We start from the raw sequence: 21,748 nt of genomic DNA, 5'->3' as shown, positions 1-21,748 counted from the left end.
TTGAAAAATGAACTTTGTAAAATTCAGTTTCCTGATTTTTGAGAGATTTTTTTAATTGGGATTTTTTTCTTAATTGTAATTTTGATATTAATTATATAGTTTGTGCTCACCATTTTCCTAATATTTCAGTCACTGGCATCAAATAATAGTTTTGGGGGTTGATTTGTTGTTTGCTTGTATTTTTAGATTTTAAAAAATCTTAAAAAATGAAGGCTGAAGCAGTCTGATGTTCATATATTTTTCATAATTCAGAAATGAATCAAGATAGCTACAATTATTTCATCAGAAGTCTTCAGCTCTCTGTTCTACAATTTGCTTTCTTACTGTTTCTCACAAACAAGATAGGTGATAGAATTGAATAAGACATAATAAAAATCTTGCCCGTGAGGAGCTTATTATCTAATTAGGGGCACGATAAACAAAAAAAGCTTGTAAACTATACAGTTTAACTGTGCACCTATAATCAGCACTATCTTATTTTCTTTTTGCTTAGGGACAAGCTTCTAGGCCTTCAAACAACTGGCTGAGCACAGAGCATGATAGCATCTACTTAAAGCAGTGGGAGATAAATGGTGGAAATGTTGTCAGAGGAACAAAATAAGGTCCTGTTAATAGAATCAAGGATTAAAGAAACCAAGGCCCTGTCTGAATTCATGGATCCCTTTATTTTTCCTTTTTTGAAGGCTGGCATAGTATCAGATCCCAGGCAAGAAATCAAGTTTGTACTTAGCCTAATATTTATTAGGTTACTAAACACTTAAAAAACTAAGGCAGACTTTCTGCCTCTATCTTTCTGGGACATTATGGTAATGAAGCCATTATTGAGAATTCCTGTTGCCGATTGCTATAATTAGTTTTAGTCCCCATCTATTCCTTTTATTTGTTGTGTTCTTATATCATTTTCCTATCAATGCTGGAGATCAAACTCAGCACCTCATGCATATTAAGCAAGTACACTACTACAGACCTGTATCCCTAGCCCTTTTTATATCTTGAAAATACCTTCATTTTTGTTGTTTTTAAGCAGTTTATTTCCTTCTAGTATTATTATTTCTCATGACATTACTTCCTAGCTTCCTTTTGCTTTTTTGTTTCATAGTGAGACAAGGTCTCACCATATAGTCCAGACTTGTCTGAAACTCAAGATGCTATACTCCTACCTCTTGAGTGTTGGGATTATGGTCTAGGTATCCATCCCTGTGGCTGGCTCTAACATCATTTTGGGGCTTCTTTTCACTCAACACCTTTAAACCTGGAAGTTTCTTGAAGTTTTGTTCATGGTGTTCTTAGTAGGTGTACTTTGGATATTATCACTTAAGTGATGATTTTTGTGTATACAATAGTTCATGTACTTTTGTCCTTTACATCTTTCTGAAACCATAGTATTCTTTCCCTCTTTTGATGGTAACTATTAGCATCTCCATTAATATGATCCACAGACCTCTCCAGTTTAACTTTTCTAAAACTAAATTACTGTCTTACCCTAAATAATTCTTTATTTCTTATCTCTCCAATAACTGCTCAAACCCAGAACAACTATTTTTATCTTTTTTTCAATCTTTAAATGTGAGGCTGGGACATGGTTCAAGTAATAGAACATCTATCTAGTATGTATAAAGCCTTATGTTCAATCTCCAATACTGAAAAAACGAAACTCTTGAGTGTGAGGGGTGGGGAGGGGGCGGGAGGGAGATAGCAAACACAAAGCAAATGGGTGTAAAAGCTAACAATAGATGAGTCTGGATCTAAGGATAAACAGGTATTGAAATGTAAGGTTCTCTATGTGTTGGAGGTTATTGTTAAATAAAAAAGCTGTTTTTTTTTTAAGATATCACAAGATACCTTAAATGTCATTCTCTTTTATCCTCTAATATGAATACCCTAATAAAGCATTTTCTAAGAAATAGATTTTGTTTTGCTGTGTGCCAGTCTTGGGGCTTAAACTCAGGAATTGGTCACTGAGCTTTTTTTGTTCAAAGCTAGCACTGTACCACTTAAGCCACAGCTTTGCTTTTGACCTTTCTTTTGGTGGTTAATTGGAGATAAAAATCTCAGTCTTTTTGCCCAAGCTAGCTTTGAACTGCAATGCTCATATCTCATCTTCCTAAGTAGGATTACAGGAACGAGCCATTAGCACCTAGCTGAAATAGATGTTTAGTTTTCTTTTTAATACCTTCTATTTTATTTTATAAATCCTTATTTTCTCCTACTTACATTAATATCTTGTTTACATATTTAACACTGTTCTCCAGTTACTACACATTTCTACATTATCTTCTTACTTTTCACCACTCCTGTCCAAATCAGGACACATTTAATAATATGAAGAAATAAGAAACCATTAGCTATGAGTTTTGAATAATTTTACTTATTCTTTCATTTTCTCTGGTCATTGGCTCTCTGCTCAAATGGTGCCCAAGAGTATGTATTTTCAAAAGAGAATCTTTCTATATAATTGCATCTTTCCCAAAAATCTAGCACTTTTCCATTATATGTTTTCAAAAGGTTAGCTGTAATTGGTGCTTCCAGTGTTTGACTTTTACTTATATGACAAACCACTTGACTAAATTGAGCCCTTTAAAGTAGCTAGTGGCCTTCTAATTGTCAAGCAAGAGGTTTTTGTGTGTTTGGGGGTGGGGGGTTGGTTTTTTGTGTGTGTGTGTGGTTTTTTGTTTTTGTTTTTGTTTTTTTGTCAGTCATGGGGCTTGAACTCAGGGCGTGGGCTTTGTCCCTGAGTGCTTATGCTCAAGGCTAGCACTCCACCACTTTGAGCCTCAACTCCACTTCCAGTTTTTGAGTGGTTAATTGAAATAAGAGTCTATTGGGGACTTTTCTGTACAGGCTGGCTTTGAACTGCGATCCTTAGATCTCAGCCTCTAATCTCTTTACAATATTCGAAGATGCTAACTACACATTTGATTCTTCATGTCTTCTTCTATTGCCCCTACCTTATATGTTGATATTTCTTTTTATTTTAGCTTTAGTACTTATTCAAAAATTTCATTGCTGGTTCTTAAATTCTGTGTCTGCCTACCAAACTCCAAGCTGTGTTTCATGTGGAATTATTTATTCTACCATAGCAAGTATTTCAAATTCAACATTTCCAGACCTCTTGTCCAGACCTGGAGTTCTACTTTCTTTTTCTTAACTAATGGCATTATATTCCATTCGATCTACTAGTTTTCACGAATATCTTCTAGAGAATCATCCATAGCCAAATATAAAGAAATCAAACAAGTTTTCCCTAAAATACTATTACTGTCTTTCCTCACTTCCTTTTTTAAAAAAAAATTCATCTGAGCCACTGCTATTCTAATACCAGCTTTTTCTATTTAAATTAAAACAAAATCTAGTATCCTTTGCTAGGTAACATAACTCCCAATTGTCTTAGCTACTCGGGAGGCAGAAATTAGGAGGATTGTGCTAGTCTAGACAAAAAGTGAAACCTATCTTAACCTGTAAGTTAGGCATGTGATGGCATGCACCTTTCAGCCAAGCTCCATGGGCTGTGTGGATAGAATGACAGAAGTTTACCCATGCAAAAGCATAAAACCTTATTTTAAAAATCAAATTTTAAATAAAGAAATAAGAATAAGTGAAAAAGCTTGGCATTGCTCAAGTGATTAGAGAGCTTGCCTAGTAAACTTGAGGCCCTGTGTTCAAAATGCCAGTACCTCCTAAAAAAGGAAAAGGGGGAAAAAAATCTTCAATAGTTTTCACTGTTGACACAGTCTATATTCCACCTCACAAAAGACATGCCAAACCAGGTGCCGGTGACTCATGCCTGTAATCCTAACTACTCAGGAGGCTGAGATCTGAGGATCGAGGTTCAAAGCCAGCCTGGGCAGGAAAGTCTGTGACTGTTAACTCCAATTAACCACCAGAAAACTAGAAATGGTGCTGTGGCTCAAGTGGTAGAACACTGGCCCTGAGCTAAAGAGCTGAGGGACAGAGCCCAGGCACAGGGTTCAAACCCCACAACCGACCAAAAAAAAAAAAAAAAAAAGACACACCAAACTCTCTTAGTATACTGTGTCCTTTTATAGTTCTTTATTGTTACCTCATCTTAGAATGCTAGATTCTACATTTGTAATACTGTGGTTTTAGTAACATGCAGTCTACATCCCAGTGTGGTAAGTTTACTAAGTATTTCAGTACCTAAACAAGCTCCATCATCTTTCCTGCCTGAAAGAAATTTCACTCTACTTTATACTCTATTTCTTCCACTCAGTCAATTTCTCCATTTTGGGTCCGTGACTTATAACAGATTTTCTAGTACCATATTCTTATTAGATTTTTGGATACTAGAAATAGAAGGGAAGCCATTGCTTTGGAGGTTTCCTAGGGAGACTCCTAAATGTATACTGTATAGTTAAGTAGTTCTTTTTGAAAAAAATATATGTTGATAAATGTCTATCTTTTCTGGCTATTTAGTTAATATTTTATTAAACTTTTCTCTTCATCTTAAGGCTTCATTTTACATTTGAAGAATCCTTCACTTTGGTGCAAGACAAACTACCTCTCTATTCCCTTGTCCTCTTTGCATCCAGGACACTCTTACCTTATGTTGAATGAAGGAATTTACCTACTTTAGGCTCCACCAAAATTTGAATTTAAGGCCATAATGTAAAGAAGTAGAGCATAGAGAAGTCTGTGGTAGTAGTAGAGATGACAGCAATGACATGAAATTACCATGGCCATAGTATCAACTATCCAAGTATGGGGCTTGAACTCAAGGCCTGTGCCCTTGGTATTCAGAGTGTGGTTTCTACCACTAGATCAGTTCCAAATTTACTTTTCTTGCTTACTAATAGAGAATTTGCCTGGTACGTATTTCCAACTTTATAACTTTATTGTACTTGTAATCAAATTAAAGATCTCTAAACTCAGTAATCAAACCGTCAGTTTAATTAGTGTTTTGTTTTTGTTTTTTAATTACCTAGTGCTTCAACTGTTTACTTGGAATTGTATTATTAAATGTTCTCTTACTGGGGCAGGCCCAAAGCACTTGCACCAAATCAGCATGGCCATTAAAGAAGTGTGATCTTGTATATTCTAGGAATGCAAACAGTTATGGGAGATGATGTCTCCTTGTTTTTGTAATTTTGTTTGGAACATGTTGAAATGGGTATGTTCTTTACTACAACTTTTAAATATTTGTATATTTAAAAATGAAAATTCATTTAGATCTTTTGAAATAATCCCAATAAAAACCTGCCACAAAATCATACTACCACAGTATTCTGTAATATGTGTGTATATGTATGTTATAATTGTGCTGTGTAAAGTTAATAAAAGAGCAATCTGATTTATAAATGTTTGAATTTAATGTTTGTAGTTTTCATTTCAGTTTATTTAAAGTATTGCCTTACCCATATTTGTTTTAACTTCATATTATTAAAAGATCTCTGAGTCATTTCTATGGCTGCAGAGAAAGTTTTCAGCATAGCAGCAATCTACTGGTATGTAGTTAGAAAACTGATTTCTCCTAAATGAAAGATAAATAGAACTGTTGAGAATTTCTTACACCTGGGATAGTATTTGTAAAATTGAAAAGACCCTTATATTAACCATTTCATCATTATTGCAATATCACATAATTACTTTAGTTTAATTATGGGTTTGATAGTGTTCAGAATCAGAAAACTATAGTGGATGTTTGGAAGGGAGAAATGAATTAACACAGAGATCTTTAGTCATGTTAGCATGGAAATAAGTAAAGAAGGGGGAGTTTTATTGGATTATCACTGTGTAACAGAATGTATTGTTTCATTAAATATGTAATCTTAGAATTTAAGCAAGTGTTTTCTTTTTAAAAGTTTGGCCAGGTGCTGGTGGCTTACACCTATAATCCTAGCTACTCAGGAGGCTGAGATCGGAGGATCGTAGTCCAAAGCATCTCGGGCAGGAAAAGTTCATGAGACTCTTATCTCCAGTTAACCACCAAAAAACCAGAAGTGACACAGTGGCTCAAGTGGTAGATTACTTGCCTAGACCTGAAGAAGGGGGGAAAAAGTTTGTGACAGTCCTAAGGCTTGGACACTGACCCTAATCTTTTTTTGCTCAAGGCTAGCACTTTACCACTTGAGCCACAGCTCCACTTGTTTCCCCCCCCCCTTTATTGGTTAATTGGAGATAAGAATCTCATGGACTTCCCTACTCTTGCTGGCTTCAAACCACAATCCTCAGATCTCAGCCTTCTGAGTAACTAATATTACAGGTATAAGCCACTCATACCTGGCTGGTATTTTCTGCTTTAAAATTGGACCAGATATTCTTTGAAAAGTATTATATGTTATGGTTAAGTGTTTTTTTTCTAAAGTTGAGGACAAAGTATTATGTCATATGATATAGTTTATGACGACTTGGTCTACAAATAGTTCTTATCTACTTGTTTTTCTTTTTTATATCTTTATTGTAAAGGTGATGAACAAGGGGGAGTTACATTTACATAAGTAAGATAATGAGTACATTAAATTTTAAACACTGTACCCCTTCCCTCTTTTTCTCCTGCTTACCCCTCCCCAACTTGTTTACTCATATTGATGCTGTCACCGTAATGGAGATGCAGTGATACTGGCAGTTGGTTGCTCCAAAATAGCTACACATAAAATAAAAATATATTTTCTAAGAAAAAGGAATAGAAAAGTCCCTTCTTTAAAAAAAAAAAAAGGCATTTAAAACATAAGAATAACCATTAGCTGAGAGAATACAGTTAATACTGTAAAGAAGTATCAAGATGTATCTTAAATTATTAGCAGTAACACAAGAGGTTACTAAAACAGCACAACAAAAGAAAACATTGAAAACTGAAGCACAGAGCATCAGAGATGAAAAAGTGGATGCAAGTGTTTCAATTTGCTGATATGGAGGAGCACAATAGTATCAATTTGATTGTATTGTTATATGAAGTTCATTACTGTTTTGCCAGTTAGTAGAGGAAGCCCTCTTTATTCTAAGGTTAGATTAAGTTCTTGATTTAGTTTACAGAGATTACAAAATATTGTCAGAAATGTAGTCATTAAACAACTGACACACATACATCATATGCTGGTAGCTTTGTTTCCCTTAGTCTCCAGAGCACTTCACAAGCTTCCAGTGATTTTGTGTTGTTACCAGCCTGAGTACAGTTTTATGATGCATCTTTTCTGTGGTATAGCTCAGAGATAAGAGTAGAACATTTTGTGTAGTATGCCTAAGACCCTGGGTTCAATCCATTGCACCACTAAGAAGATTAAAATGGACTCTACATATTGCTCAGTTCTTATTCTTGTATTGTCCTTGTGGCGTTTGGGACTTGTATCACCATTCCAGAGAACTTACTAACAATGGGGCATCCACTTAAAGGTAGTATTTTGAAGAACATAAGTCTTTGGCCCTCTAAGTTAAAGTCCAAGTTACTAAGTGTTTCTAGTATAGCTAAGCTTTAGCCTCTGTAAGACACTAGGTAATCAATATTTGGTTTTACTATGCTAAATGTAAAGGTCACATGGACTAGAATACTTGAGCTAAATTGTTATTCTATTCCTATGATCAAGCTACCTAGACAGTCAAATTATAATAAACCAACTAAACCCAAGATACAACTCGGAAGTCCCGTGATCAGTGCATTTGTTTTATAAAATTATAATACATTTAGTTTAAATCATGAATAGCAAAGAATTTGATGAGGCATGCCTACTTCATATGATTTCATATAACACAGACACCTTACAGTTATAGTGAGAAGACAATTTCTTCATGTCTAAATTTTACAAGAACATACCAGGATATATGTCAGCTTGTTCTGAAAATTAGTATTCATCTCTGAAATGATACAAGTACAATCATCAGGATGGTGTTACCTCAATGAAGCTTCCTAAAGTTCACTGTGAACAGTTATGTGTGCCCATTGCATCTTGCAATACCTATGTCAGAACTCCTGGAGGATCCTAGGACCACTCTACCCAACATAGAAATGTTATAAGCAGAATGATTGTTAAGAACAAAGATTTTCTAGTGCTTAAAGGGCTTAGATAGGAGTTCAAAATTGAACACTTTTGAATTTGTTTAGAAACCAGCTGTTTTATTAGTTCCAAGATAAACATCTTATACTGAGTCACATTATGTTATATATCAGAGGTAGGTGTCTTCTGGTTTCTGTGGAAAGCCAAACAGATGATGCTAGTAGATTTGAAAACTAGTAGACTTTAAAATATGTAGAATCAGGAGATAGAAGGATTTTGAGTGACCCTAAAGGTCTTAATTCAAGACTTATATGAAGCATAAATATATTGTGATCTTTGCAAGTTCTGATTGGTGTTGAAAAGTGTCTTTACCTCTCCTTATAATATCTGATCATAATTGTCAGAATGGATCACGTTTTTCCCTATATCTATAGTTTAACTTTGGTTATTTTTCAAACATGGTATTCAGTGACATCTTGTGTTTTCCATTTAGCTTGTAACACTTCAAGAAGCAAAACTACTGCTAAATGAAGATGATTACCTTATTAAGGCTGTATATGACTACTGGGTGAGAAAGCGTAAAAACTGCAGGGGGCCATCCCTCATTCCACAAATCAAACAAGAGAAAAGAGATGGCTCTACCAACAATGACCCTTACGTTGCTTTTCGGAGGAGAACAGAGAAAATGCAAACCCGAAAGGTAATGTACAAATTAGATTTAATTGAATGTAGCTTACCAGTGTTTAAGACTAATAGTTTTTTCTGTTAGCTTGAGTAATTTTGAAAAATATGAACATATTAAGAGCTAATGACATTGATGAACGTTTATGTTAGAAATTCTACCCTTGAGTTGCCTATTATTGGTGTGTTTATATGGTTTATATTTTGTCTGTGTCCTTTATAAGTTCAGTCATACTATTGGGCTTTCAGTTAAAGTGAAATGAGAAGTTTGTGTCCTACCATATCTAAGAAGTTTGAAGTTCTTCAGTAAACTTCATTCTATCATGAATCCCTTCTGGTTTGATGCTGATAGTTTGACCTACTGCTTTTCCTTGATGGTCACTTAGGAGCTCAAGTTTCCTTTGAAGGAGGATTCTAATTCCTGCAAGTAAAAAATGGATCATACTGTCCTAGTTACTATGGGATCATGGGAAATAGTAAAATGTTCATTTTCAGGTCTCTTCTGTCAAAAGTAATAGGGAATCTTTTTCTCTTCCGAATTGTCAGTTGTGTCAAATTTCAGATGGACTTGTCCCTATCTGAGTTTCAGAAATAGTGTGAGCCAGAAGTTTAAACAGAAAGGATTTCATTTTCTGAAATTATTTGGAGTAGAGGAGGGCATTATTTCAAATCAGTTCTCACTACCTTACACGATTTCTAACAGTAAATACTACATATGATAACGTTCTCTAAGATCACAAAGAATGGGGAACGTGTAATGTAAAAGTGTGAAAATTATCATTTTCTGTATATTCTTTTTTCTCCTAATGTAAAGGCTTGTCTTTGTCAGTTTTTAACAAATAGCTGGTGATTGGACATTTTAGGAGAAATTCTTCTACTAGTTAATAACCAGAAGTTTTAAAGTTCCTTAATACAGAGATACAATTTTTCTTAAATATGGGAGGATGTATTTCCCAACAATAGATAAATGATCCTAAGTCAGGATGAGTTTTCAATTTAGCATTCTAATTCTTAGCAAAAGAAATCTGTTTTATGAAGATGTAAAACCTTACAAAGTAGTTTTGTGATTACAGTAAAACCTTGAAAATGATACTAGATAAGAAGGAGAGGTTTACCTGAATGAGTGGAAAATCTGAAGTACCCATTGAAAATTTTAAAAGCAATTTAACTGATTTAGAAATGTTGTAAAACATGGACTATTCATAGTGTAACTTTTAAAGGAAAAGTGCCACTGGACTTCCTTTACTGAGTTTGAAATAATAAATTAGCAATATTTTGGGTATATAATAAGTAATATTCTGAATTTTATATTTTATTTATTTGTTGGTACTGGTGATTGAACTCAGGGTCTTGTACTTTTGCCTAACTTTTTCCCCCCCCTCAAGGCTAGTGTTCTACCATTTGAGCCATATCTTCTCTTCTGATTTTTGCTGGTTTATTGGTAGTAAGATTTCTCTGCCTACGGCTGCTTTTGAACTGTGGTCCTCAGACCTTTGCCCTCTGAGAAGCTAGGATTTCTTTAGTGCTCTTTGCTCTTTAATTCCTCTCTGTTTTCAGTTGGAGAACCAAAGATTGTTTACTGTACACTGTTGATAGTTAGAAATGTTAATTAATTCAAAATTAGAAAGATGATAAATACTTAACCAAGAATGTATACTTCCTAGGTGTTAAGGAGGTGGGCAAGCATTGAGGTAAGCAAAGTTGAATACAGCTAACAGGCTTTCTTTTTCTACACATAAAAACTCTCTATAACTGATATAAAGGCTGAACGACTTCGAAATATTTCTTAGGCAGTCTAGATTTTAATTTTAATACACTTCTAATATTTAACTTAAATATGCTTAAGTACTTTGGGATTTTTTCCCCCATACTAGGGATTGAACTCAGTTCCTCACACTTGCTAGACAGGTGCTCTGCCACTTGCACTGCATTTCTAGCCCTTTGTTGCACTCGTTATTTTTTTTTTTTTTTTTTTTTTTTTTTTGTCGGTCATGGGGCTTGAACTCTGGGCCTGGGCGTTGTCCCTTAGCTCTTCAGCTCAAGGCGAGCGCTCTACCACTTGAGCTACTGCGCCACTTCCGGTTTTCTGGTGGTTTTATTGGAGATAGGAGTCTCACGGTCTCTCCTGCCCGGGCTGGCTTTGAACCGCGATCCTCAGATCTCAGCCTCCTGAGTAGCTAGGATTACAGGCGTGAGCCACCAGCGCCCGGCTTGCACTCGTTATTTTTGAGGTATGTCCTGGGCTGCAATCCTACTTGTGCTTTCCATTGGCACTGAGGATAATTGGCCCTTGCCTCCATACCCAGCAGTAGTTTTCTTTTAGACATAGTTCTGTGATGAACATAAATACTAAATGGTTGTTTGATTTAACCAACAAAATAGTTTATACTAATAGTAACTATTCAAATGAAGGTTTCTCATTACTGACCTTTCTTTGGGACTTTCACTTTGTAATCAGGTAAATCTTATGCTTAAAAAGAAGAACTGATTAACAATATAAAATTGAGAGTTTTGCTAAATTTCTTTACTGCCCTATAACGTGGTGAAATTTTAAAATATAATCCATTTCTTGAGATGCCTGACACATCCTGTTTTCAGTTTTGAGTTTCTGGGTGAAGTTTTGAGTGTCATTGTTATTTCAAACAAGGTAAACATGCAACAAATATCATGTTTATAATACCATGAGCCTTCTAATTCCACTTACAGAATTGGATGAATAGAGCCTCATTTTGCCTATTTTGGGTATTTGATCTTGGAAAACAATTTCTATAATTACAAAATACCTTGAGACAACACGTGGTGTAATTTTGGGGGCATACTAATTTGTTTATATTAGAATTATCCCTTCTATGCCAACTGTCTTTTCAATAGCTGGTGACCTTTTTCATGAATATTTATTAAAAGGATGTTTATTTGGGCTTATATTTTCAAAATTAAATATATTCATTTTCATGTATTGCTGCTTAGATTCTTTTTTAATGTTTTTTATTGTAAAAATAGTGTACAGAGGGTTGCAGTTACATGAGTAAGGTAATGAGTACATTTCTTGTCGAGCGTTGGCTGCTTAGATTCTTTAAATATTCACCTTATAAATTTGTATCTGTATAAAAAATATTAATGAAGTGAAGTAAGTAAGCCAGGCCCAAAGAAACATAGGTCCCATGGTTTCCCTTATTTGCAATAACTAGTATATGTCTGAGTCAAGCAGAAAAGGTCAGATAAGTTGATGTTAGGGAAATGAACCCTAAGATATGTATTCAAATGTTTTTTTCTTTCATGCGATTGTTTCTAACGCATTTGTAAGATTATTTCTTTGTTGCTTTGTATGTCCCTCCCCCACAGTATAACCCCTGCTTTCACTGTATTTGGTGTTGGTGTAATTTGTGGAGGGGAAGGGAAAACAAATCGTTTAAATAGGGCTACAGGTGGACCCATTGCAACAATGAGATGTATAAGTCGTTATGTCGAAAAACGAACTTTACAACTTTGGTGGGGGGGGGGGTGGGGGGTAAGGGGAGGATGGGATGGGAAGGGGAAACAAAGGAGGAGGCCACAATGCTTGATAATAAATGTACTCATTATCTTGCTCATGTAATTGTAACCCCTCTGTACAGTATTTTCACAATTAAAAAATATTCATGAAGCTAGAGATTCAAATAATTGGGTTAATTATTTATTTTCTTACAATTTTTTCCATAGAATCGTAAGAATGATGAAGCCTCTTATGAAAAGATGTTGAAACTGAGACGAGAGTTTAGCAGAGCCATAACAATTTTGGAAATGATTAAGAGAAGAGAAAAAACAAAACGAGAATTATTGCACTTAACCTTAGAAGTGGTGGAAAAAAGGTAACATTGCTACCATTTCATACTATTGGCAGTTTTAGCTAAATGATGGGCGAAATGGATTAAAAAGAATTGGTGGAAAATGAGGGTATAAAACTCTAATAATACTGAATCTCTTAACAGAATCTCTTTTAAGTTCACTTTTTTTTTTTTAAGATTAGGTTTTGAAGCTAGGCACAGGTGGCTCACGCCTGTAATCCTAGCTACTCAGGAGGCTGAGATCTGAGGATTGTGGTTCAAAGTCTGCCCGGGCAGGAAAGTCCATGAGACTCTTATCTCCAGTAAACCACTAGAAAACTGGAAATGGTGCTGTGGCTCAAGCGGTAGAGTGCTCGCCTTGTTGCTGAAGAGCGCAGGGACAGCTCCCAAGCCCAGAGTTCAAGCCCCACAACTGACCAAAAAAAAAAAAAAAAGAAGGGTTTTTTTAGATTAGATTTTCAGTTTCAGATTTTATGGATTTGGGTATGTGGAATAGCTTCTCTATAATAAACTCAAACTTTTGTTTAGTAGAATTTTAAACAGATTTGAAAGAAATGAATGTTTTTATTTTCTGACAGGACAAAATTTCTTGTTTTAATTCTTTACAAAAGTATATTCTTTAGTGTACAGTCTAACATAATTCAATATAAAACTTAAATAGAATTTGCATGATTCCTGAGCTTTCTAAATAACATTTCCTGTTGTTTCATAAGTACATGGGAAATTCATGTTTGATGTACCTTAGTCATTTGGTTTGGTTTGATTTGGTTCATTTTCACTTAATCGCAGATATGACTTCTTTGCCTCTTTGTTTCCATCTGTTTTCACTTTTAAAAATACTCTGATTATTGGCTCTATTTTGCTGGCTTAATTAATTGAAACTGATTTTTTAAAATTCTTCTTTAACATTATACTCTCCAATATCTTTTTATATTTGTTGTCTTTTCAAGATATCATTTAGGAGACTATGGAGGTGAAATTCTTAATGAAGTGAAAATCAATAGATCAGAAAAAGAACTATATGCCACTTCAGCAACTCTTCATAATGGAAATCACCACAAAGTCCAGGAATGTAAAACTAAGGTGAATATATCATCATTTTGGTCAAACAGTTTACCTATTTCTGCAACTATCTTAAGTGTGGTTGAGGAAACAAGTGCATTTACTTCTTATTATTTACCACCACTTTACTAGTTTTGTATATATAGGGTGGGGGGAGACTTATTAATCCTTATAGCAATTCTTTAAAGTAGAATTTACCTCTGTGTCAATTCTAGATCATAAGTAATATGTCAAATTTACAGTCTGAAATTCACTTCTACCAAAGTACATTACTTTCCAATACACTATTTGCTTTCCTAGATACTGTAAGTAAAGTTCAGTATTACAGGCTTACAAGATGTGCAGTATAGTGGAAGCATCAACATCTAAAATTTAAACTTTTCTCCCATGGAAGTTTAGCCTTGTTGTCCTCATCATTTCCAGACTAACATTTTGACAGTTACCAACCTTGAGTGACTAGAGAGAGTCCTTACAGGTCACAATTTCTTCCTAATAAAAGAGCTAGACTTAGTGATTATTTTATTCCTAGACAAAATAGTTGCATTTATTCAGTGCTTATTTGCTACATTTGAGTATTTAATTGGGACATATTTTAAAAAATTTTTTAACCTTAAAAGGTTTAGGTTTTCAAATTCAGATTTGATGAAATGGCTAAAGCCTTAAAAGAGACTTCTCTAAAGAAGAAATAACAATGTCCAACAGTCACATGAAGAGATGTTCTACATCTCTGACCATAAAAGAAATGCAAATCAAAACAGAATTGAGATTCTACCTCACCCCAGTTAGAATGGTCATTATCAAGAAAACTAATAACAGATGCTGGCAGGAATGTGGCCAAAAAGGAACGCTATTACACTGTTGATGGGAATGTAAACTTGTTCAACCACTCTAGAAACATAGAGGTTCCTCAAAAGACTAAAAGCAGAGCTTCCCTGTGAACCAGTATTCCCACTATTGGGCATCTATCCAGATGGCCACAGACCAGGCTTTACTAAAGCCACCAGCACAACGATGTTCATTGCAGCATTGTTTACCATAGCCAAGATAAGGAATGAACCCAGAGGCCCCTTAGTGGACAAATGGATCAAGAAAATATAGTATATATACACAATGGAATTACTATACTAAGGGAAGTAAGCCAGACCCAAAGAAACAGACTGCATGGTTTCCTTCATTTGTAATGATTAGAATGTGCCTATAAAACTACAAGTAAACCCAAGGATAGTAAAAGACAAATAATTATAGCTAGACATGATTAATTAAACAGCAGTCTAAACATTCACACAGTGAATGAAAGGAGGTGGATAGTCTTAGGAGAGGATTGCAAGGGCTCAAAAGTTAATTACATTTGATCATATAAAATGATGATTATCAAAGTGAACTCCCAGAAATGGAAGCAAGTATTGTTGTTTTTTTTATTGTACTGTTTGCGGTTCTTTTTTTTCTTTCTTTCTTTTTTGCTTTGCTCTTTTACCTTTTGTCACTGTTTTTTATTTCTGTATCCATTGTCTTTTATATAATTTTATCTGATTTGAGGAAGGGAAGCAGAAGCACAGAAAATGTGGAACAAAGGGTAAACCAATTCAAGCAGTGAAACCCACTAGACACTGTTGGAAATGAACTATACAACTTGGGAAGGGGGCAGGAGAAAAAAACCGGGGAGAGAATGAGAGAGAGGTGTCACTGTTCAAAAGAAATGTACTCATTACCTGCCTTATGTAACTGTAATCCCTCTGTATATCACCTTTATAATAAATTTTTTTAATCTAAAGAAAACCAACAATAACAAGAAAAGCTTACTTTAAGGAGTAGAGATTTGAATAAGGAACATTATTTTGAAGCATCTAGATAATAGAGCTTACTCTGTAAATTTTAAAAGTGACTCAAGATATTTGTGGAAAATTCATCTTTTAAAAATGTATACAGTCATTGCTTTTCAAGTGTTCATTTTTAATAGTCACAGAAGAATGTGGAAAAGAAAGCCTCTCACCATCTCATGTCAATTCAAATACTAGATTCTTATTAATCACAGGCATCTAGCCCACCTACCTGATTACTTGCCTTGAGTTGCCAGTGCCCCAAATGTTATTTTATATTAATCAGTACTTTACCTAGGAATGTGATCTTATTGTGCAATAGAATATGAAAGCCTTAACCCATAATTACTGACAGAACCAGCTTTCATTATGTATTAAATCTTATTTTAGATTTTCTGTAAGGAAACATAAAATATAAATAAATAGCCTGTTTGGTTTGGTTGCACCCATTTTTGTCTTACCCCATTACACATTGTATACCTATTATATGAAATATGGAACAATTTATATCTCACTCATTATAAGGTCCACACAAGCAACATTTCCACTATTTTCCCCCTAAAATAATTTTAACATTTGATCTACATTGGGAAGTATGTAACTCCTTTAATAATTTTATACTTTCATGTTATACTTTAATATTCAGAACAGTCATTTCCAAGTTCTTTTAAATACTAGATTTTTTTTTTAATTGAGAAGAATGCTGGTGTGTTAAGGAACAGAGCTACTCTGTGGAAGGAAGAAAGTCTAGAAACCCACATCTATACCAGATGATTTTTTGGGAAACTACACTGAATACTCTGGGCAATTGAGAACTATCTGATTTGTTGTTCAGTTGCAGCAGTAATTAATTATTCTAACAACTAGAGGGTTTTTATTTTCCTAGTTAATAAACTTATTCTTCTCAAAAGATTACTCCCCACAGGCATTTTTAATAATTGGAAAAAAGTATAGCAATTCATGATCATATTTAATTATTTCATGAAATAAAAATAAATTAGCCATGTTCTTCATTAGTGCAGTAGGTTTAAGTAGGAATTTAAATACTAGATAGCATGATAATAGAAATCTTTTTTTAAAAAATCACTAACAGTTTAACTACTAATAATGTAAAAAGAAAATTATTTTTTGTTATTATTTTTAGTTATAATTTATAGAAGGTTGTTTTGAGACATGTTTTAGTTAATGATCACAAAATAATTTTTATATACCGAAAGCAATAAATAAAATTATCTCCTGGATAGAAATGTATGTTCTTCAAAGAGCAGTACAGTTTTCCATGATTTCTAAAATGATTTTCATTTCTTCCTTTTGGGGGAAAAATCACCATGTAAACAGCACCCTCATCATTTGTCTTTGAAAGAAGAGGCTTCTGATGTAGTTCGTCAAAAGAAGAAGTACCCAAAGAAGCCTAAAGCAGAGGCTTTGATAACATCTCAGCAGCCCACTCCTGAGACTTTGCCTGTGATCAGTAAGAGTGACATTAAGCAATATGACTTTCACAGCTCAGATGAAGATGAATTTCCACAGGTGCTTGTTTTTAAAGACATTTTCTCTTACTCTTTTATATTGCTATATTTTAAAAACAGAATTGACATCTTACAATTTTGATTCTTGCTTTGTTCATCTACTATTAAAATACATTTCTGCATATCTGTATATATGTGCATGTATTAAACACAGAAATACAAAGTAAATACTAAATTAGTATATGCTTTCTATTTCTCTGTCAGTTGAATAGAATTCTGTTCTGTAACAGTTAGTTGATTTTTAGTTGTTTTTTTTTCTTTTAGAAAAGTGAGCAACTTTATATTCTCTTAGTATTTTTTTTTGGGGGGGGGGATCCGGTCGTGGGGCCTGAACTCTGGGTCTGAGTGCTGCCCCTCAGCTCTTCAGCTCAAGGCTAGTGCTCTACCACTTGAGCCACAGAGCCACTTCTGGCATTTTTCTTTTTGCTTATGTGGTGCTGAGGAATCGAACCCAGGGCCTTGAGCATGCAAGGAAAGCGTTCTACCACTGAGCCACCTTCCCAGCCCTCTCTTAGTATTTAAATGGATCTTTAGAAATGGAATTGCTAAGCCAAAGATTATCAATATTTTAGGGAACTTAAGCATAATTGTAAATAATTTCCTTTCTACTGGTATAATATTTTAGAACAATTTTTATACGTGCTGTTTTTTAAAAATGAGATTTTTATTTCAGATATTAAAGAATCAGGTTCTTTTGGTTTTCTTTTTAAGTTACATTAGCAGTACCTTACACCTTCCTGTTCTTTTTTAAATGTATAAAAACTGTGTATCCATTTCCAGGTTTATCATATTTTAATATTTTTACTTGTTTGCCTATAAAGCAGTATTCTTTCAGGAACCATTATCACAAATGTGTTTGGAAGCAAGGCTGTTTGTAAAACTCTTTATTGATATAGCTATTTAAAATCTAGAATTCATATAATGGGTCCCCTTTGGCTGGATTATTTTTGCTCTGTCACTGAGTTTTTGCCATAAATGTTATTTATATGCAAAGTAACAAATGTACAGACATGTTTCATTGTGTATGTTCATGAGAACCACTTAATGAAACCAATTGTAAGGCAGGCAAGGCTTTGAATAGACATAAGGCGTTCATCAGATGACCATTTGAAAGAATGGTTATAGTAACCTAACAAAGTGTTTGACCAGGTAAAGAATTTAGAGAAAGGTCACAGAGAAGACAGTGTTAGAGGAAACTGCTACTAGTTTGGTATTGCTATAGCAAAAAAACAACAGAAAAGGAAGAGAGGGTAAATGGGATGATGTAGTAGTAGACTAATGGCCTCTTTGGACATACACATTATAGGAAAGTCAGAAAATATTCCAGTTAGATAACTATATGTAGAATGTGTTACAGTTATACAAGAGAGACCCTAGAAAATGTTGCTGTATATTCTGTGCCCATTAGAAGGGATACCATTGGATACTATGATTTTGAGGGAGCTTTTCCTTATTTTCCCTTATTGTTAGAGTCAGTATATCTGATCTAAGAGAAGGGCTTATTCAGCATAACTGGTTATTTATCTCTGACTTGGGCTTTATTCAGTGAGGGAGTTTTAGAATGTAGCTCTTCTAAATTCAAGATTGTTAAAAAAAAAAAAAAAAAGGATTGTTGAGGTAATTATATACTGCTTCTTGGTCCAATAAACAAAGAACAAGTGAGTAATGAACCTTAAAAGAAGAAATATTTTTACTAGACTTACTGAACTGATTTGTAGGAGGATAAAATTAAAAACTCTGTCTCTGACTCTCTATCTCTGTATTTCTGTCTCTGTCTCTCCCCTCAACCCACCCCACCTTCCTCCCTCCCTCCTTCCATCTTTACCTCCCTTCCTGAGTTACTATTAAGACTCTTATCTTAGGGCCTTAGGTTCTTGCACTTGTTAATTGAAAATAAGAGTCTCTTGGACTTCTCTGCCTGGGCTAGCTTCAAACTGCAGTACTTAGATTTCAGCTTTCTGAGTAGCTAGGATTACATGCCTGACTTACTGGTTCCCAGCTCTTTCTCTTCTTGATTATCCTTATGGTTTTCCTGTCAGCTCTCTTTTCCTATGTCACAGCCTTTGCATGCATCCTGGAATCTACCCCAGGGAACTGTAGTTGATAGGAAGAGGTGATAAACTTTAGGCAAAGATTTTCTGACTTTGGTTTTGACCATTCCTTGTATATCTTAAAGACGTAGATGACTGCAAAGAAATTAAAAGTATAAAATTCACCCTTGGGATTACCTTTCCAATTTCAGGTATGGGATTTGGGAAGAATCGTCTCCAGTTGACTGTTTCTGCCTTCCCCTATAAGGTTATTGTTGGTATATTGAAACCTCAAACAAATGCCTTTCTCCCATAGATGACTCTGTTCAGTGTGCCAGTGGTAAATACCACTGTAAAAATAATACAGAGAGAATTTTTTCCTCTTGAAATAGGAAGAGAGGAAATTGTGAGGTGCAAAAATATGCAAGGAAATATGGTTGAACCAAGGTTTTTCAAAAAAAAGAGATGCAATGAAAGTGAAACTTAGGTACCAAAACTTTATGTTGTTGTTTAGCCATTACAAGTAGAAATGTATCTAAAATATTATGTCTTTGACCTGTCAGAGATACGTCTTTCAGAGATATATATGCTACTGTTTGTCATTTAACCTGTTTTTTGTTTTGTTTTTTTGGGGGGGTTCGGTTGTGGGGCCTGAACTCTGGGCCTGGGCGCTGTCCCTCCGCTCTTCAGCTCAAGGCTAGCGCTCTACCACTTGAGCCACAGTACCACTTCCGGCTTTTTTCTTTTTGCTTATGTGGTACTGAGGAATTGAACCCAGGGCTTCATGCATTCAAGGCAAGCGTTCTACCACTGAGCCACCTTTCCCAGCCCCATTTAACCTGTTTTTATAACATTCATAAAGTATACCAAAGTGTGTCGGTGCTGTTTTTATTTTATTTTTTTTATTTTTTGGGGGCTTACCACTTAATCACTGCAAAATAATTGCTTAACTTAGCAAGTCTTCTTGCCTCTCCTTAAATTTAAGTTTTAAGTGAAGTGATTATTATAAAGAAAATATAAAAGGGAGTTTTGTGGTTTTTTAATTCTCTTTCATATAAAATACATGGCTTTTATGGCTTTGGTGTGTTCTTTCATTTTCTACCTGTTCACAAGTCTCTTTTTACTTACTAGTTTGGGGCTTTTATGGAAAGAAGTTACTGAATAAAAGCACACCTAACTACAGGGGAAGCCTGTCATTATCATTAACTGTAAGAATTCTTGCCCTGGCCGCTGGTGGCTAATGCCTGTAATCCTAGCTACTCTGGAGGCTGAGATCTGAAGATCTCAGTTCAAAGCCAGCCCAGGCAGGAAAGTCTGTGAAACTCTTATCTCCAATAAACCACCAGAAAACCAGAAGTGGTGCTGTGGCTCAAGTGATGGGGCACTAGCATTGAGCTGAAGATTTGAGGGATAGTGCCTAGGCCCACAGTTCAAGTGCCACAACCAACAGAAGAAAAAAACAAAACAAAACAGAATTCTTAACCATAAATAATATTTGCTTATCTTTAATTGTTTGGGGGAATTTATTGGCTAGTAGATATAAATAAAGAACTTGTGTTTGTGGTCAAAGTGTAACTTTAAGTCATTGCAAATACTGATCTATTGACTTGATAACTATTCAATCAAACACCTATTTATGCAGGTACCATCCCCAGTATCTGAACCTGAAGAAGAAAATGATCCTGATGGTCCCTGTGCTTTCAGAAGGCGGGCAGGATGCCAGTATTATGCTGTAAGAATTTTTCCACATGTGATGTTTTTGTGAACTGGAATTAACAGATATTAATTAATGTGAATAACATACCATTCCAGTCATCTGTCCAGATGACTTAAACTTGATCTAAAATTGGGACATGCATGAGTATTTTTTATTTCACATCCCCTATATAGACACCACTAAAAATGATTTGGAGTCTTTTCAAAAGACAGCAAATTGCTTTATTTGGAAATTTGACAATTCCTCATATTTTAGAAATCTAGTCCACTTAGGTTTTACTTAAATAGTATGAGGTTGGCCTCAGAATCTCACTTAAGTTGACTCTGAAGCTTTTGGTGGCTGCTGAAAATGAATTGAGACTTATCCCTGTAAAACTCTTATGTACTTAATATCAAACTAATCTTTTTTAAACTTCTCTTGTAAAAGTTTTTTTATCTAGCCAGGCACCAGTGGCTCACACCTGTAATCCTAGCTACTCAGGAGTCTGAAGTATTTTGTGTGGTTCATTTTAATTTTTTAAGATTAGCATAGTGTTATTTTGTAAAGGGAGCAGAAATAGAAAGAGATAAAGGTACATTCTTTAACATTCAGGAAGTAGGAGCAGAGAGTCTCCTATAGTCAGAACTTTTTAACACATTTAGAAATCTTTTTGCTGTTAAGTCTATTTTGGGTACAGCATTATATAAAGGATTGGCCTTCCCCCAATACTAAAGTTTGCTGATAAGATATATAACTGGAGAATTACAAGATAGTTTTGTTTTTGTTACAAGGCTATGGACACCATTTGTCTTAGTTGTGTATAGTAAACATAACATACATCTTTTTCAGGGTATATTTAATGTAGAAGAGATTAGTATTTATTGACAAGTTACAGTCATGAGTGAAGGGAAAATTATTATGGGAAAGAGGAAAGAGGCCAAATTAATAACATGAATAAATAAATGTATATGTATAGTGGGAAGGAAAGGAAATTAGCTGCATGTTACTTAAAAGTAAACAGAAGCCAGACACTGGTGACTTCTGTAATCTTAGCTACTCAGAAGGCTGAACTCTAAGGCTCACAGTTCTAAGCCAGCTCAGAAAGGAAAGTCTGTGAGACTTTATTTGCAGTTAATCAACAAAAGACCAGAAGTAGAGCTCTG

At 34.7% G+C, this 21,748-nt stretch overlaps 1 protein-coding gene across 2 annotated transcripts in view; it reads left to right on the top strand.

Annotated features, from left to right (window-relative positions):
• Positions 1 to 21,748, top strand: part of Epc2 (enhancer of polycomb homolog 2) — a 101,615-nt gene that overhangs the window by 64,354 nt on the left and 15,513 nt on the right. For both annotated transcript variants that reach the window (XM_070023496.1, XM_070023501.1), the window contains exons 4-8: positions 8,440 to 8,646; positions 12,327 to 12,475; positions 13,402 to 13,534; positions 16,669 to 16,860; positions 20,532 to 20,621. In XM_070023496.1, the coding sequence (XP_069879597.1) occupies positions 8,440 to 8,646; positions 12,327 to 12,475; positions 13,402 to 13,534; positions 16,669 to 16,860; positions 20,532 to 20,621 (771 nt within the window). The remainder of the gene's footprint in view (positions 1 to 8,439; positions 8,647 to 12,326; positions 12,476 to 13,401; positions 13,535 to 16,668; positions 16,861 to 20,531; positions 20,622 to 21,748) is intronic.

The sequence above is a fragment of the Dipodomys merriami genome, unplaced genomic scaffold, assembly GCF_024711535.1.
Source record: "Dipodomys merriami isolate MVZ:Mamm:240054 unplaced genomic scaffold, mDipMer1.0.p SCAF_1, whole genome shotgun sequence".
Classification (NCBI taxonomy): domain Eukaryota; kingdom Metazoa; phylum Chordata; class Mammalia; order Rodentia; family Heteromyidae; genus Dipodomys; species Dipodomys merriami.
This window is presented reverse-complemented; position numbering and strand designations above follow the sequence as displayed.